Source organism: Haplochromis burtoni, unplaced genomic scaffold (assembly GCF_018398535.1).
Source record: "Haplochromis burtoni strain Fernald_Lab_line unplaced genomic scaffold, NCSU_Asbu1 Contig_24, whole genome shotgun sequence".
Classification (NCBI taxonomy): domain Eukaryota; kingdom Metazoa; phylum Chordata; class Actinopteri; order Cichliformes; family Cichlidae; genus Haplochromis; species Haplochromis burtoni.
This window is the reverse complement of record NW_024582385.1, coordinates 228,244-245,912: the sequence shown is the minus strand read 5'-3', so window position 1 is coordinate 245,912 and position 17,669 is coordinate 228,244. Positions and strand designations below refer to the sequence as shown.

Genomic DNA, 17,669 nt, shown 5'->3' with positions numbered 1-17,669 from the left:
ATGCCTCTGGTGTGCTTGGAGAAAGTTTTTATTCCAAGTCACACACAGTGGTTTGCTGCATTTTTAATGACAGGGTGTGTCGAATGCGGTGCTATTATTTTAGGGGTGTCTATGGCCCATGACTGGAGGAGGAATTTCAAGAATTCCTATAAGATAAACCTGTTTTATTTCTTTTCTATCGAGATCAAATTTGAAAAGTCAGCAGTCAGTCACGGCCAATCTGCAACAGTTAGCAGCCCTGTAGCCCACATTAGTGTTTTACTTACAGAGAACTTCTCGTAGAGCTGGTAGGTGAGCAGTGGATTAGGCAGCTCTCTGAAGTAGAGTTTACAGAGCGAGCCAACACAGTGGATGTCCTGGATGTAAACATCTTTGGTCAAGTCAGGGATCTGCTCAGAGTCAAACTCATGCCTGATGGGAGAGAAAAGGACAAAGCAACAAACTGCAGTCAACAAACTAACATGTGAGTGCTGAGACAGGCCATGAAACGGTTCTACTTTCCAGTAGTGTTTGCAAAGATCTTTTCCCAGAAATGCATCAATCATTTCTCCATATAATGTTATACAATGTCAGAGTGTCACATGGGCTCAGGACTGGCAGAGCAGGTCATCTACTAATCTGAACGTTGGTGGTTCAATCCGCAGTTGTTCCAATCTGCATGCAAGATGCTGAACCCTGAGCTGCTCCTGATGCATTCATCAAAGTGTGATCATTAGAAAGCATCAACGTGTGTGTGAATGGGTGAGAGAGACATGTTGTATAAAGTACTTTGAGTGCTGAGTCCCAAGCATTGGATGTCGGTCAGTTTGTGCCTCCTTACCGCAATTTCTGGATATTTGAAGCAATTCCAGACAGGCGGTAAATGCCGTCCACCACGCCGTGCTTCTCAATGAATTCCGTGCAGCTCTTGAGGACCTGGGGCACTGTCAAACAAAAACAACGGCAATTCATCATTTTCAATCTTTGCTGAGCAGCAGGACAGAAGAAGATGCCAGGATACTGAGGGTGGACCAACTTTTTTGTGTTTTCTGATGGAAAAACACTCTCGGAGCTAGAGTGGACACATACGCATACTGAATCATGCATTTCTTGACCTGGTACTGTTAGGTTGCCTTAAACCATTTTCTGTTTTGATGCAGGCAGTCTGTAAGGAAACTGTCAGCGTGTGAGGCAACCAATCACCGAGCCAGTGATTGTGTGGTAGACAGCTAAAATCACGAAAAAGCTTAGTGTCTCCTCATTCTCCTTCAGGAGCTATGCATAATACAGACATGTTATTCGTCTATGTGAGCGTGTCTATGGAAGATAAGGACAGTGTGTATATGTACGAGGAGGCCTCCCCACAGCTCACACATCATTTTAGATTGACAGAGTGGGACACTTGCTGAAGCAGCTGTTCAAATTCCACATGTAGCCAGAGAGAAAATAAGGCCATTCATTCAATGTGAACAAACAAGCGGATATTCTACCGCACAGGAGAGGACCGAGTGGGAAGAACTTGTTACAAGTATCTCTTTCCACAAAGATGCACAGCATGTGTTTAAATGTGGAAATCACTAGACTGTCTCCTCATCTTTTAAAAGCACTTTAAACTGTTAACCTGGCCTGTGTTCAACAAGAAGTGAAAACCCTTTATCCCTTACTCACGGATGTATCACATGAGCTGGGTTTTGAAAGATGGCATACAAATTACAAGAAGGGCTACAATGAATCTTTATGTTGTGCTGGGAGCAAGCGCTGTTTCCTACAGACGTCTGTACAATCATACTGTATTTTAGAATCGGAGGAGTCACAACATGATGACAGAAAGAACGCAGGTTTAAGGCACTTCCAAGGCAAGATAAGTAGAATTCATGTGCCTTTTACAGATGATGACAAAATTATTAGCCCCCCTATGAAAATGTTATTTTTTTTAATTGTTTTAAGTATTTCCCAAGTGCTGTTAACAGTAGCAAGGAATTTTTAATACAGCTTTTCCAAAAATTACAGTTTTATTTTGGAACCTTCGTAATATTTTTCCTTTGGACTCAGAAACAAAATGACTTCATCAAAACTAAACAGTTGCAGAATCAAAATTTATCCAGGCTGTTCTTTAAGGTGTCCGTTCTGCAGAAGCAGTTGTTCTGGGGTCTTCCTCACAAGTAAACACCTTAACTGTCTGACCGAGCACCATGTGACTGAGACCTCAACTCCCCCACTTACAAGGTAGGGCAGGATTTCCAGAGGTCAGTCCAGCTCCTTCACCCACAAATGTGTGACAGAGCACCCACTGATAGGCGACTATACTATTACATGGTTTGAACTGTGATCGCTGTAAACAAATGTGCTGGCCAAATGAGAATCCTGCACGTCCACACATGCAATGTCATCCATTAACCTGAACAAATGGGCTTTTAAGCTGAACTAAAATTAAGTTACTGATCAGTGCTCAACAACAGAGCAGTATTATTAAGCTGATCAGAGCTGATGTTAGGGTGTAATCAGGCCACCATTATGACCATTATAGCCAGATACCAGGCTGCAGATGGACTTTCAATACAGCAAACATCTTCAGTGCAACCAGATGAGCTACAAGCTCATATTTGCATGCCGTATGAGGCGGACGCCATTCAAACAACTGTAAGATAACAGGTGAAGTGAATAATAATCTGGTTATGCTGCAGTGTTCTTCCGGGAAACCTCGGGACCTGGCATTCACGTGGATGTCACAGCATCCACTCCTAAAAGCCAAGGCTACAGTGTGGCTACCATGGCTACAGCGGGACAAAGTGTCTCCAGCAGGACAGAGTGTCGGCCAACGGGCAAAAAAAAGGGCTCTGGACCAACTTCAACAACGACAGCTAAGGCAACCCAGCCTCTAAACTCTCCAAGCAAACTGGAAAAGTAAGATAGATGACAAGAATGCTTACCAGTGCAGTATCCTAATCTAGAAAATGAAAGGTTTACGTAGGCTGTCAGAGTAAGCTACATAACCGCTCAACATGTAACCACTCTGTGCACAGACATTTGGACTGTAATTTCCATTAAAATTCCAATATTTGAAGAGCAAAAAAGCTTTTATCAGCCACAATTATGCGATTGACTACTGATATCATTAACGGTTTCAAACGCTGCAGTTTTGTAATGCTCTGTCACTCACCATCATGTCCCGAGTTGAGGAGGTGTTCTCCCAGGTCACAGCCAAACACCCTCTCCCGGAGGATGCCTCTCTGCTTCAGCTTCTGCTTGGTGGGCCTGGACTTCATGAAGGAGCGCAAGAAGGTGATCAGCTTCCCGTGCTTTTTAGACACTGAGGAATTAGGGAGGGAGGAAAGGAAGGACACATTTTAGATCCCTCACACAGAAATAAGTGAAGGCTCAGATTTCCCACAAGATGCATCCATGCACTACAGCTAAACCCCCAAGATCGCTTCAGGTTAGGGCTGGGCCATATTATACCATTCACGGTAATACCGGTATAATGTTTGGCAACGATAGGAAAATGAAATATCGCGATAGAATATGAGTAAAACGCGCATGCGCAGTGCCTTTGTTTTCATACGCACATGGCCGATTGTTGAGTAAAACAGATGAACCAGAATTGGTTTGTAAAAATGGTTTAACTTCATTGATGTGGAACTGGTTTGGTGTTTGTCCATCAGATACACAACAAAGCACTTTTTTTTTTGCAGAACATGCAAGCGCCGTCGGACTAAGATGCCCTTAAATCTGGGAGTAATCTGGGTCCTAAACTCCGTATCTTCAGGTCAAACGAATACTGCAGCATCACTAAGAGTTAAAAACTGTCTAAATTCATCTTTAATAAAACGATCAGCATTGCTGCTTTACCAGGTGAAACTATGAAGTTTAACTTCCAGGCATCCATGAAAACAAAAGTTATTACATTTAACGGAGTTAGAAGCTAGCAGGAAGCTAGCGGAAGTTAGCTCGCTAGTTTCGCTAGTTACCTAAGCATGATATAGCATGTTCTGACTGAGAGATTTCTGAAAAATATCAAACGTACAGCTCTGCTATCACTTCCAACATAAATGAAGACAGGAAACTAAACAGCAGTGACGTTTGTAGGGTTACTGAAGTTGGGCTAGCTGGTATATAATGATGTGCTACGTGATCGCTAGCGACACAGCTATGTTAGCATAACATAAACAGTGAAGCTGGAGGACGAACACTAACACTTTTCCACTTATAAAAGTTAACGTGAAGGTTCTTCATGGTTAGAGACAAATGCAATCGCATGGCAGGATGCTGTAAACGGACCAAACTTCAGTCAGGAGAACAACTGAGATAATCCATCCACAATACGAGGTTAGTCATTAATATACTGCAACAACATGGGAATAGAGCAGCTGCCAGAGAATTCAACATTAATGAATCAATGGTACAGAAGTGGAGGAAGCAAGAAGAATGAGTTTAATAAAGTTTGATTTATCTGACTGCTTTGTTTCGCTTAATGTGCCTTATAATCCCGTGCACCTTATGGTCCGAAAAATACGTACTGCACACTGCAGTTTAATGTTGCAAAGCACCTCTTTTTAACTTCAGTGGATATTATACATGGTTATGCTCAGGATATGTCAGCCCATTTCTACTGGAAATGCCTTTTGGTTAAACTTTCAGCAAGGAATTTGCATTTGCACTGTTACATTTTTATAAAGCTTTAATGTACATAAAAACCAGCTTCTTGTTTAAGTGAAAATAAATGATAGGTTGTCTTTTTGCGCTAGTAATGTTGTGGAGTTGTATTTTGTCTCGCATCAATTATATCGTCAGTTATATCGTTATCGCAAATTTTCAAATATATATCGTGATAAATATTTTTGGCCATATCGCCCTGCTCTACTTCAGGTTGTCCCATTGTGAATTTCAGCTTCATTGTAACAGAAACTCCTCTTTTATGCATCTGTAATTTCCTTAAGCAACGTCTTCATTCTAAAATACCGCCTTCCTGGCAATTACAAAGGAGTCACACACATGAGCATCTATTCAAGAGAAGATTCCCCCCCCCCATATCAATCAGATAGTCTGAGAAAATCCATAAGCTCCTTAAATTAAACACCATTTGTTTTCGCTACTTTGAAGAGACGTGGAAACGCTATCCAGTGAATAAGATAAGCTGCCTGTTTGGGAGGACAGAATTCTTGACTGCTAGGATCAGTCGTTTTACACTCTCTGGTCACTTTACTTGACACAGTTGTGTAGACTTGCTTCATGAAAGCTTCAAATGTCCTTTAAACGTGCATTTAGTTCACAACAACATGGAAAAAACAAAATGCACAAAAACTCCAGCATGTTTCCATTCACCGCTCAAAGAAGCATAATGGTATACTGGTGCACTGTGTCAGTCATTCAAAGAGCAGAGTGGGTATTCAATAAACTTCACCTTCCTCTTATGTTAGCTTTCTGCTACCATCTCTTATGTTAATGGGTCACCCAAAAAAAAATACCCTTAAAACAGGGTTCATCATCCAGTTTGATTGTCACCTACTGGTTACCTCGTTAAGCTACCTTAACCATAAAAAGTATGTTTTTATTATTTTTCTTATGGCCCCCGGGGCTTTTGTTACAGTTTACCCTCTCATTTTCAATGTTTTAAAAAAGGTTGTTATAATATCTTACTATTACTGAGTATTAGAAAACATCTCTAAAATATATTTGTTTTATTTATTTTTTATGTAAATATTAACTATAGTAACATCCGTGGTGTTATGGGTCTGTTTAGACTTATACATATTTACTCTAAGAAAAGGGCAAAAAAAATAATTTTTCAAACGTTTTGTTGTGAACAATATTGAAACAACAGCGATGGTGTCTGTAAAAACAACCTGAAGAACGCGGAGCCCTGTAACTGTCCGTCTGGACTTTTCCAGGGAAGCAGTAGGGATAAAGAGCGCCGTTTGTTCAGGGAAGGAGAGAAGCCCCTAACTTCTCTCTAACAGTGTTAGTGAGCTCAGAGTGTGTTTATGATTTCAGTTTTAGCCCTAATTGTTGTTTTATAGTCTTCTATTATAACGGGGTCGGAACCAACCCCAACGACACAAAGGTCATAATATCTGCCAGAGCTTTTTATTTAATATAACATTTAAGAGGCACTCTTATGCATTTAAAACCTAAAACTGGGTCTGTCTCGACCCTAACAAAGACGATGGGTAATGCTGTGATTTCCTTACTGGGAACGTTTTTCATTTTCACATTATATCGTCTAGCCACGGATCACTTTAAAACTCTTAAAGCATTATCAGCTGCCCTTCTGTGTACCTCCACCACACTGGAAAGCTTCAGAGTTAAGCCTGAGTCATCACAGAGAATGAAACCATGTCTAATCTTTTGTGTGTCTGCCCTCACAGACGTCAGCGGTCTGCTCTCAGCTTGTATTAACCACTTCAGTCAAGACGTTCTTTACTTATTATTGTTTTGTTTTTTAAGTTGCCTCTTTTTGATCATTATACCTTCCAACCCTTCACACTAACTACTTGTTTGACTTTCTGTCACCCTGAAAGTTATTTTTTTCTCTTTAACTTGGAGAACTGATCATCCATGCTACTGAAATCTGACACAGACTGCGTTGATTGAGAATAACAAGCAGTAAGAACCAGTGAAAGTATGAGGAAATCATCTAACACCTATAGTATCTACTGATCACTGACTTCTTGAAGTGAAAGCAACATCTGGAACTTATATATATCTTCCAACTGACTCTTGCCTGAGTGGAAAAACTGATGTGTCGCATCAGTTTTTAAAAAAAACTTGTGTTCCAGGACACATTCCTTCAACCCGTTCTAAATGCAGTCACGATCACAGCCCTTACACTCCTCATGTGTTTCACTGATTTATATTTATTTTACCTTCATATCAGATTTCTGTTATCTCCAGACTGGAAGAAATGTACGAGTTGCAAATTCCATTAAATAGATGCCAAATCTTTTTAAAAATGAGGCTTCTCTTTGCTGCCTGTTGCCAGACTGCGTTCTGCTACCGCTGCAGTCCAACTAAAAGTAGGCCACTGCTTACCGATCTCAATCGCCAGAAACGAAACAGCCCGAGTGAAAGAGCCGCGTTTGGAAGATGATGTTAAGACAGTAACAATATCTGAGCAGCCGTTTGATTAACAGACGTTGTGAAGACTTTAGGTTGCCTTGATAGAGATGAACTCAAAGATGTCCTGTTGTATACATAATTTAAAAATAAGCAGCCACCGAGCGAGAGCCACTTGTCAAGAAACTATTAGGTGAAAACAGATTAGAAGCTGCCTCTTCTGCATATTAAAAACACACTATTGAGGCAAACTGCAAACTACGCTGACTTAATTGACAGTCCGCTGAGTACATTTAGACGCAAACATCCGGCTGACAGTAAAAACTAACAAGCTGGTGGGAAAGGAAAGTTACTTTTGAGCTTAATGGATTTTATAGTGCACACGGGGGGCGCAAAGAGGAAGTGCTTCACTGGTACCGACTCTCAGTACCATCAGTCCAACTACTCCACAACATGCTACCAATCCTGTCAATTTGTGTTCACTGACGCTGAATCGTTGTCAGCTAAGGGCTTCCTACTCCAATCACATAAACTGTGTGCAACAAAACGTTGAACACTGTCTGTAGAGAAGCATTTTAATGAAGGAGCACAATCAGCTCTGAATTAAGAACTGATCGCTCCATTTCAGGAGAAAGCAGGGCTACAGTTTACCCCTCAGGGAGAGATTCCTTCTGCTGCCATGCCCACACACAAAACCGCTGAGACAGCACAGTTGACTTTCTGTTGAGGCATCAAAAAGGGCCTCAAGTATGTTTTGGTTTGTTTGTTTGTTTGTTTGTTTGTTTGTAACTGTGCAGGTTTACAATGACACGTTCCTTTTTAAACAACTCCAACGTTCTGTAAGACCTGAGAAAGAGAAGTGCAAAAACAACCATGATTCTCTGGAGGACGGACAGAGACTCCCATCTGCTCACTGTCAAAGGAGATGACAGCCCGGGGGCTGAGCGTGCTCGGCACTGGAGCTGAAATCCAGCTGGTTAAAAGGCTTTTAGTTTAACGATAGTGGGACTGATGTAGGCTTTAAAAAAAACTCTCTCTGACATTAATTACACGATTTGTAACTCGTGGCACCTAAGGGGGTAGACCAGCGACTGGGTGTCCCAACGGGAACATTTTTAAAACCAAAGAAAAACTGAAGCCGCACTCACAACAAGTTTCTCACCACTCACAACTGTGAACATGACAGCTTGTCTCAAATAATGCTTCAGACCATCAACATAAAAAAAGGACATTAACATTTCATTACATGTTTCAGATAGCTTATACCTTATCCTAGCACCTTTGTTGCACCACAGTAACAACATCAGAGCATCTGCTTCTTGAGAAAGTGGTATGCACTTCCATTTCCTTTACTGCTCCAGGCATAGGTGGATGTCCTGGATTTCTTATTTTTGTTATTAGTTTCCATTCTCTTCTCTGACCGCGCAGCCTTGGCTTATTACACCAACGTCTGGGGGTGGAGACTGAATTGGGTGGTCATTTATATAAATTGACAAATAAATAATCACAAGTTGGGGTGCACAAGAGCTTTTAAATATTACGTTCCAAGTTGTTATGACTCTAGCATGAGTTATTACTATGTATGAAACAAAAAAGCACCAATGCTGTATCCTACATTGCCCATGATGCCGCTGGACATTTCAATAGATCCTCCCCATGAAGTAAAGTTTGAATTGTGAGCTGCAATTGTAATAATTTCAAAGTAAGGAAACAGCTCAACTCAAACTCAGATGACATCAATATCTGATGACAATTCTGCTACAGGCCTTGCAACGTTGCAGCCACCCCCAGCCCCTCTGGGTTCTTATTTAAGTTTTAAAGCATGATCTACATTAACTTTAAATTCAGGAGAACATGAAAAACTGCATGTAAAGCAACCTTGCCCTCCTTGGAAGTTATATCTCTATGACCTTCTTTGCTGCGATGCCTCTCTTTTGATCACATCTCTGTTCACTCTGATTTGACAAAACCATGCCTGAGATCCAGCGAGCATATGCAAGACTGACAGACACGAAGAAATCATGAGAGTCCATGACTGAATCTTGCTTCCACAACAGATATGACAAAGCTAAACACAGAAGAGGATGATTATAATGTCCCAGGGTGACTGACAGGTTTCAGTTACTGCCCTTAACAGACTGTAACTGTGACGAGCTCTTTCCCCAAGAGGCTGTGACAGGCTGGACTAGGCAAAAAAGGAGGCCAAGCATAATTGTAGGAACAATTAGCAACATAATAGCAAACATCAAGCTTCCTTAACGCTCTCAAACCCAAAACAGACCACCTCATTCTTTTTAATTAGCAGGGAGCTTTTCACAGGACACAGATTGGGGTGCAGCTTCAGAGCAATGCTAGAGTGCTACTGCTTCCAGACAGAGCAGAGCCCGGCAGCACACTCAAGCCTGAGACATTTAATACAACAACTCTGTATTAATGTTCACTGGATACACAACCATTGACAAGTGTGGATACAGCTCACTGGGGTGTCAGGATGCTATTATTACGTTAGCTAGGATCGCCGAGAGAGTGGAATGGTGGGGAATTCAGACACTGGCCCCTCCTCTTTAGCACTCCGTGTAGATCATCAGATTCAAACATCTACGTGCTCTGAGAATAAAGTTTCCAGCTGAAATTTGTTTCACAGATGTGCCAACAATATATTGGTTTACATATTAGTGTATTCGTCTTAAAGTCAAATCTTCACAGGCCACCAAAAGTATCTGTAAATGTCTGCGAATTTCCAAGTTAGCACTGTGCACCAACTCATCAAAGCAGCGCCAGAAAATACAAACACACACACTGCTTTCATTGTGTCTTGAAAAGTTCGTATTATACTAGGAGGAACCGCCAGAAAATTACATTAACTGTATGAAAAAGGGACATTTGTCCACTGAAAGGCAACTACTGCAGAGAAAATGTCTGCATTACTTGTAAAACTAATACAACATAACAGGAGAAGATGCTGTGCTTACAGCTATTAACAAATCACATGTTGGTGTTTCTGCATGCCTGTTCACTGTGCACAACAGAGCAATATGTGCCTATTACAAGGCAATGGTGAGTGATAGTGACCCTTTTGGACAGAAGGCCCAAGTGTGCAATGGTATCAGGAGCAAAGTGCCTCATTGTTTCATCTCATGGGAAGGGAAGAGGGAACAGAGGGGTGGATTTAGCTGGGTTCTGTTTGGCCAAGCAATTATTGTTTCAACCCGAAAATAAATAAAATAAATAAGTAAATGCAATGTATTTATTTCCTAACATTCTGTGCAGTTTGTCCTTAATAATAATGTATATAGGCAAACATCTGATATTCTTACATGCTGCTGTATGTTCTGACTGACAGAAAGTGTTTTTATTCTATATTTGCAGGTGGTGATGCAGCCAGAGTTTGTAATATGTGGGCTCAGGGCTGCCCGAGTATTGTACCCAATCTTTTCTAAGACCACTTTTATTTATTTTTTAATTATTAAATGCTTCGATTTCTTCACACCTTTATAAAACGCTAATTTCAAACGTTTATTTTTCTAATCCTGCTTTAGAATTATACGCACAGTTTCCAGCATTATTCAGCTCACTACACCACCACTAAACATGTCAACGATGAAAGTAATAGCACCTTTCCAACAACAGCATAATATCTGAAAGTGTCGGAGCTTTGCAAAACTGAATTTATGACAAAGCTGCATTGGTGTAAACTGCACACGTGTTGCTAATAAAGTGCTCGCTCAGTGAATATTCAAATTCCAGCGATAGAGGACTGAGCTGTCTTTGGTTCTGAGTAATCATCTGCCGCTAAATGTTTAACCAGATAACACGTCTACATCCTATAAACCACATATTTCAAACGCTGACGCAAAGCTTCCCTGAAGTGCAAGTTCAGAGCTATAAGATGACATTACACGAACATTTACTATGTAATTATACGTTACTAGAACCTAACACACTTAACACAATTAAAGAGAGAGGAACTGGAAAAATACGGAGTCATACAACACAAAATATTTCCCCTAATTTCTTTAAAACCCAGGATTAGCCTTACGTCATCCAAATCCCTTAATCTATATAAAAAACGAGAGGAAACCCCGAAAGTTTCCGAATAAAGGTTAGCTCCACAATGTGAACTCGAAACAAATCAAACGCATTTCCTTACCTCTGTTCCATATCACTGGACCTGCCTAGAAGCGTTATGACAGTTTTTCCAAAGTCCAAATTACAACTTGGCTTTTTCTTTCGCTAAAGTCGCACCTGTACAAAACGACGGTGAAAACTCCTCTAAAAGCACCGAGGTCTCGTCAACCAAGACATTAAAAGTTTAAAGTTTAAGGCTGGAGAGCAGTGAAACACCGCAGACTTTATTTTCTCGCTCTGTCAGAGTCCGAATACAGCTGCAGCCTATCAGTTTACGACCACGCCGCTGATGCCTTCAAATGCTCCCGGACACATGGGCTTTCGTAGCTTTTACCGGTCGTTTCGGACAAAAATAACGAATTATTATTAATTATTAATAATTTTGTTAACTTGGAACAAAAGATTTAAGCTACTTTGATGATTGATAAGACGCCATGTCATGTAGGTGATTGTAGCCACCTGTACTAAAGCCTTAAAGTCAATTTCCCTTAAATACTGCCTTTGAACTGCGCTAAATACCCAATACTTTTAACAGCATTGAAGGCAACACCGGCGTCAAAGCAGGCAAGAGGTGCTTGCACAGTGGAAAATGCTACTTCATACGACACACTCCTAACAAGCAGCATCCCTAGTTTTATTCTTCGTAATATTCAAGACCTTCAAAGGTAATTTAAAAAACCCCCAATAACTCTGTAATTAGTTTTTGTTGTTGTTTTCTTTTTACTGAGGGTGGATTGGGTGCATGTGAGAGACTACCGCTACATAAATGGTTGAGCTGAAGCAAATTCCAAAATGACTTCTCGTTCTTACCCCCCCTCTCCTACCAGGATCATTTCAGAGACCTCCCAGCCTGACACAATCAAACCAGACACACAAGACCAACTTGCCCAGTGCCTCTGGCCGACTGACCTCAAAAAGACACTCAAACACTTTAAAAGTCTGGTTAAAAAAACCTGTAAGTATTTAGCTTAGCCATGACGTTATGTCAACTCTGCCCCCTAAAGACCCCCTGAAAGCATTATCTTGTTATTTCATTAACTAGCTCAGTCCCTCAGCAAACAAACACTCGGAGTCAAAATAAAACTATTATTTAACTAACTGTTGCTAACCCAGGATCACAAGACTCCAGGCAGCCCGATTCACTGCACGTGACTGCTTTAAGCTGATGCATATTTAATGAATTACAGACACATTTCCTTGGATAATTACAGTACGTTCACTCAAGCCCTGAACTGAAGTATACACTAGTTCTTTGCAATGCATTCCCATTCATTTGTTTTTTTCCCCTTATGAACACGCCTGCACACAACAGTTCAGAGGGAAGTTACTCATCTGCTGAGCTTTAAAAAGATACAGTAGCTTCTAATTTCGTGTATCAGATGTTTGAGTTTTTCTGAGCATCTCCAACAAAGTGTCCTCCCCTTTGAAGTTCCCAGTATCAGAAGCTGCCAACACTACCTTACAGTAGGTAGGCATTTACCACTATTTACCACTATTTTATGTTGTTTACCTACTTTAAATCATTCAAATTTAGCAGTGGCATTCTGTATACTCATCAGTGTTACCAGTTTAAAATTACTGGAGGAACTTTTTTCTGTAGAACATTTAGTTTTGCAACCTCTTACGTACAGAGCAGAGGCCTTCACCACTTTCTTTCTGAACTTCCACGAGAAGGACCTCTAATAGAAGCCATGGGGCTGAATAAACAAGACACAGTGAGCATGGCGCTTTGACCTTTAGGACAAAACACATGACAGAACACCTACAGAGCAGCAGCCACACATGCAGTGAGATTCAGAAAACGCAGTTCATAGATTTTAAAAATTTGTAATGCTTTTATTTTATGTGGTTTGAGACTGCTTCCACCTTCCTGAGTGCTATTAATATTTACACTGAAATCAATATACAAGGAAGGAAGGAAGGAAGTCTTGGTGTAGTCTTAGTAATAACTGGATGACATAGGGGGTCTTCAGCTAATGCAGCTCACCTGAACCTTCCAGGCTATTAAAAGCTGGCTCAAATGAACTGTTCAGCTTGTGTCTTCCACTTCCAATGTATGTGTTTTAAAAGGCACTTTAACCACCAAACAGCTTAAAATGGGATGAGAAAGTAAAAATATTTACATTACACATGAAGAACTTTCACTTAATATGTACAACTCAACTGAGACTTTAGCTTATCTGTCTCCTCATAGATCTTGCAGACAGGAAGTAGTAAATTCCTGCCCTGCTATCTTGTACCATATAACAGGATGAGAACTTTGTGCTACGCTAAGCATCACACAGCTGGTATTTTGCATGGACATGAATAATCCATTTGACTTCTGGAATGCCAGAAGTACAAGGATGCCAAGTTAACTGGACAGGAGAAGAACACCATGCTGTCTGAAACATAAACACGGTAGTAAATATTAATTCTTACAGTTTGGATACATGCCTCTATGTTTTTTAGTCGCACAGTTATCATGAGAAATGTATTTCTTTAATGAGGCTTGTGTGTGTCAAAATAATGTTGCAGTGCACTGAAGTGTGAAAGAAGTCTAACAAGTAAGGATCTCTATTAGCAAATGTTTTCTGTGTCACTGATGCAATGACCTTCCTTACACACACAGTCAGTTTACAGCATAACCTGACTTGTTAGTACGTAATCCAAGGCACCACCCATACAAAGGTGCAGTTTACAACAACAGCGTCTCATTGACGCTGCAGATAAACACATTACGCAGACCTTGGACAGTCTCACAGCACCAGGAAATGATCTGAGATCCTTTGGAACAGGAGACAAATCTAACTCTGTCTCACACATTCTCTCCTCATTTCCCTCACATAAGCAGCTGTCTTGGCTCATATATGCTCACAGCTGCCCAAATCACTGGTCCCCAGACATGATGAAGCCTGCACTGAGGAGGGGGATGGGGGGGTGCATCTGGGTCAGTAACTGGTAGGTCTTATGGGTTGTCTGGGGAGAAAAGAAGTCGAACCTTCCTTGTTTATTGAAAGTTCACAACTCTTTTTTCCCCCTTTACCATGAAGCTAGTACAGTTTGATCCCAGTTTCCACTGCAACACAGGGCGAGCACACGGTATGAGGGATTAATAGCTCCTAGCTTGTATGGTCTTTATTTTAACTGGAACAGCACAGTGTGTTAACAATTTCCATCATTTTACTGGGAAGCGGCAAAGGTTAGTGGTGAACTGCGTTGATCTGGGCAGCGGAGGCATATTTTTCCAATGTTGTGTGGCTCCCTGCAGGAATGTGCTCTTTCAGTCACCATGGAGAGGGAGACAGATTCTTACTGTTGCAGGACAAAGCTTAAAGCTCAATGGATGGGTTTACAGGCCTTCACATTGTGAAAGGATTAAATAAATCAAGGCTGGCTGGGACCTAGCACCACGGTACCCTGCCATGGCCTTACAGCTTTGACCAAACAGACGCACACAAACAGCTGGCCCTCATCCAGACAGGATATTCAGCAACAATGAGTAACCTGGCTCACCCCTAGACTGATTTACATACACCTAAAGAGGCCATGGCAGTGAAAAGAACAGGGGCTGGAGGGGGAAGACTGTTCACTTACCCCCCAAATCTATTTGCGAAACTTAAATATATTAAGCAATGCTATTTTCTTTTACAGACAGATGATACAATGTGACATATTTAAACACACCCATAAAATATCCACATAGTAATAAGGACTTTGGAGTGAAAGAAAGAAGTGTAACAAATTTAAATGGAAACATGAGTTATTTGCATTTGACAGATGTTTTCAAAACAAAGATAATAATGTGCCGAGTCAAGTGAAGAAAACTATAAACAAACACTGCAAAAACCTCCACACTTCCACACTATTGTGGCTTTACTGATAATTTACAATCAGATGGTCGACCATCAGAGTGTGGAGGAAAGACTGTGTTAAAGGTCAAAGAAAAGGTTTAAAAGAGCAACACCAAAAAAGTGCACAAGAAATAACAGCACGTGTTAACAAGTGTACTGTGACAGGCACACAGACTAGTCCTAACAAGGCGACACAGTGCAAACACATCACTCAAAGGAGAAGAGTTAATTTTTGGTTAGCAGGTGGTGGTTGTGCAACACACCAAGGGGGTTTTTGATTGCTTTTTTTGGTCTACCTGAACTTATGCTGTAGTGGTTTAGCGGGTCGGCCACCCATGCACTGTCCTGTATTACACTCTCCATCTCCAAGTCTGCATGCATCCCGATGGACAGATGGGCCAACAGACATTTGGATGGATGGATGGATGATGGAGACATGAGAGAATCAGCAAAGGGAGAGAAGCACTTCAAGTTAGAGAGCAGATCAACTGTGTACTTTGGAAAACTGAGGAAATGACACTTTAAAAGAGCAGGTAACAGAACACATAATTATAGTTGTAGTACTGAATGAAAATGAATACTGAATGAAAAAAACTACATGAATTTAAAAAAGTGAAAGAAGTTCAGTTTAACTTTGAAGTTATAATCCTTAGGATTTTTATGAACTCACATCTTTTTTTTAAATTACATACCTACACATGAGGTAATGGCTTGCAGATGCACACACAAACAGCTATGAACAAGAAGTGGCTTCTTTAATTTCTTTTCAAATTTGCCTGAGAGAAGCATGCATACCCGTCACCACCTTATCACAGTAAAGTGGTCAGGTACAATGTGGCTTGGGTGATGGTCAAGGGCGGGGGGCTGTGGAAACAGTCTTTCCAAGTGCAGCCCCCATGAGGGGCTGGAGGGGAGTCTGGTCAGAATGGAGTTGCCCTCGGTGAGCAATACGTCCTGAATGTCATCGGCAGTTATGGACCGAACAACAGTTCAGAGTGCCCAGCCTACTTGGAGTTGCTGGGTGTGGTGCTGAAGGGTGCTCCAACTGATGTCATTGTCCTACTAAGAGACATCAATGCTCACCTACACAACGACAGTGAGACCTGTAAGGGCATTAGGATGAATGGCCAGATTGAGTTGAACCCAAGTGGTGTTCAGTTATTGTTGTTATATGTTGCCAACTGATCACTACCCAGTGATGTGATGGAACAGGTGGTGGGAGAGAATGCTAATTAGGTCTGGCGCACCCAAACGTATTGTGAGGGTGTTCTGGGAGTGTCCCAGGCTCTTATCTCAATTTCCACCTCCAGTAGAACTTTGACATCATCCCCGTCATCCCAATGAGCTGGCTGTAGCTCAGGAGGTAGAGCAGGTCATCAGGCTCAGCAGGCTGACTGGAAGGTTGGTGGTTCGATCCCCTGCATGCCAAATATCCTTGGGCAAGATGCTAACCCTAAGTATGTGTTAGTTAGAAAGCACTTAAAAGCATAGAAAAAAGTGCTTGTGTGAATGGGTGAATGTGGCATGTTGTAAAAAGCTATATAAGAATCAATCCATTAATCAGTCAGGCCATAATACATTCATGTTTCACACCCTCATTGTTGAAGGAGGCGCTGCAAAGTGTTCGGATACTGTTGTGCTGTCCTATAAGCAGACTGTAGACAGTGGAGCCATCAACTTGAAGGCAGGCCGAGCAAAATGCGGTTTTTGTAGTAGCTGATCTAAAAACTCTTTTGTAGGAAAAGTTTGGTGAGCCCATTGAACAAGACTTTCCATCTGCCAAAACTGACTCAAGAAAGGCAAAGCAGTGCTCTACTCACAAACTGTGTAGTACAGGGGCAACTCTGCTATCACTCTATAACCTCCTGTAACCTCTGGGTGGGTGAGCCCCTGGAGTGTAGAGTCACCCTGTTCCTTAAGACCTTGGGTGTTACAGGGCCGTGTTAGCCGACACGCCACTGCAATATCAGGTGGACATCTTGGGCAGTGCCTGTGGAAGACTGGAATAGTGATCGTCATCCTTAAGAAGAGGAACTGGAGTGTGTGCTCCAACTACACAAGGATAACACTCCTCAGCCTCCCTAGGAAGCTCTATGCCAGAGTACTAGAGAGGACAGTCCATCTGTTAGCCAAACTTTGGATTCGGGAGGACCAATGTGGTCCGGATCACGGAACTCTGGACCAGGTCTTTATCTAATCAAGGAAATTCAAGTGTGAATGGGAGTTTAGTAAGGCAGTGGAAGTGTAATTTGTAGACTTTGAGAAGAGTCTACAAATTACAACATAGCAACAACACAGGCAGACCCATTCCAGGGTCTGCCCGTCAGCCTGCAGTGAGCTCTGTTGTCAGATGGAGGCAGTGTATAAAGCATGCATTACAACCAGTCTGTGGGCCACTCTTGCTCGTGTTGTTGCTCCATCAACCAGGGGTGCCTTCAGAATGTTTTGATAGGGGTGGACCACTAAAGGTTTTAGGGTGGCACATAAAAAAAAGGAATGAAATGCCTGCAGGTCAGCAAAAACAACTTTTGATTAGATGAATAATGGGGTGGTTTTTATTGAACTGGTTCTAGTGATGGAAGATAAATATGACAGCAATTTCTTTTGTTTACTGCCCGCAGAATTCGGGGAGCTAGTTTATGAAACATTGTTAGTGCCAATAAATCAAACAGGACT

At 41.5% G+C, this 17,669-nt stretch overlaps 1 protein-coding gene across 9 annotated transcripts in view; it reads right to left on the bottom strand.

The window, feature by feature from the left end:
• arhgap32b (Rho GTPase activating protein 32b) overlaps nt 1-17,669 on the bottom strand; it is a 118,213-nt gene that overhangs the window by 7,830 nt on the left and 92,714 nt on the right. For 5 of the 9 annotated variants that reach the window (XM_042218809.1, XM_042218812.1, XM_042218811.1 and 2 more), the window contains 4 exons: nt 15,290-15,364; nt 3,140-3,289; nt 821-923; nt 267-411 (listed from right to left, as the gene is read on the bottom strand). In XM_042218809.1, the coding sequence (XP_042074743.1) occupies nt 267-411; nt 821-923; nt 3,140-3,289; nt 15,290-15,364 (473 nt within the window). The other 4 variants (XM_042218813.1, XM_042218814.1, XM_014329380.2 and 1 more) reach the window with 2 other exon arrangements.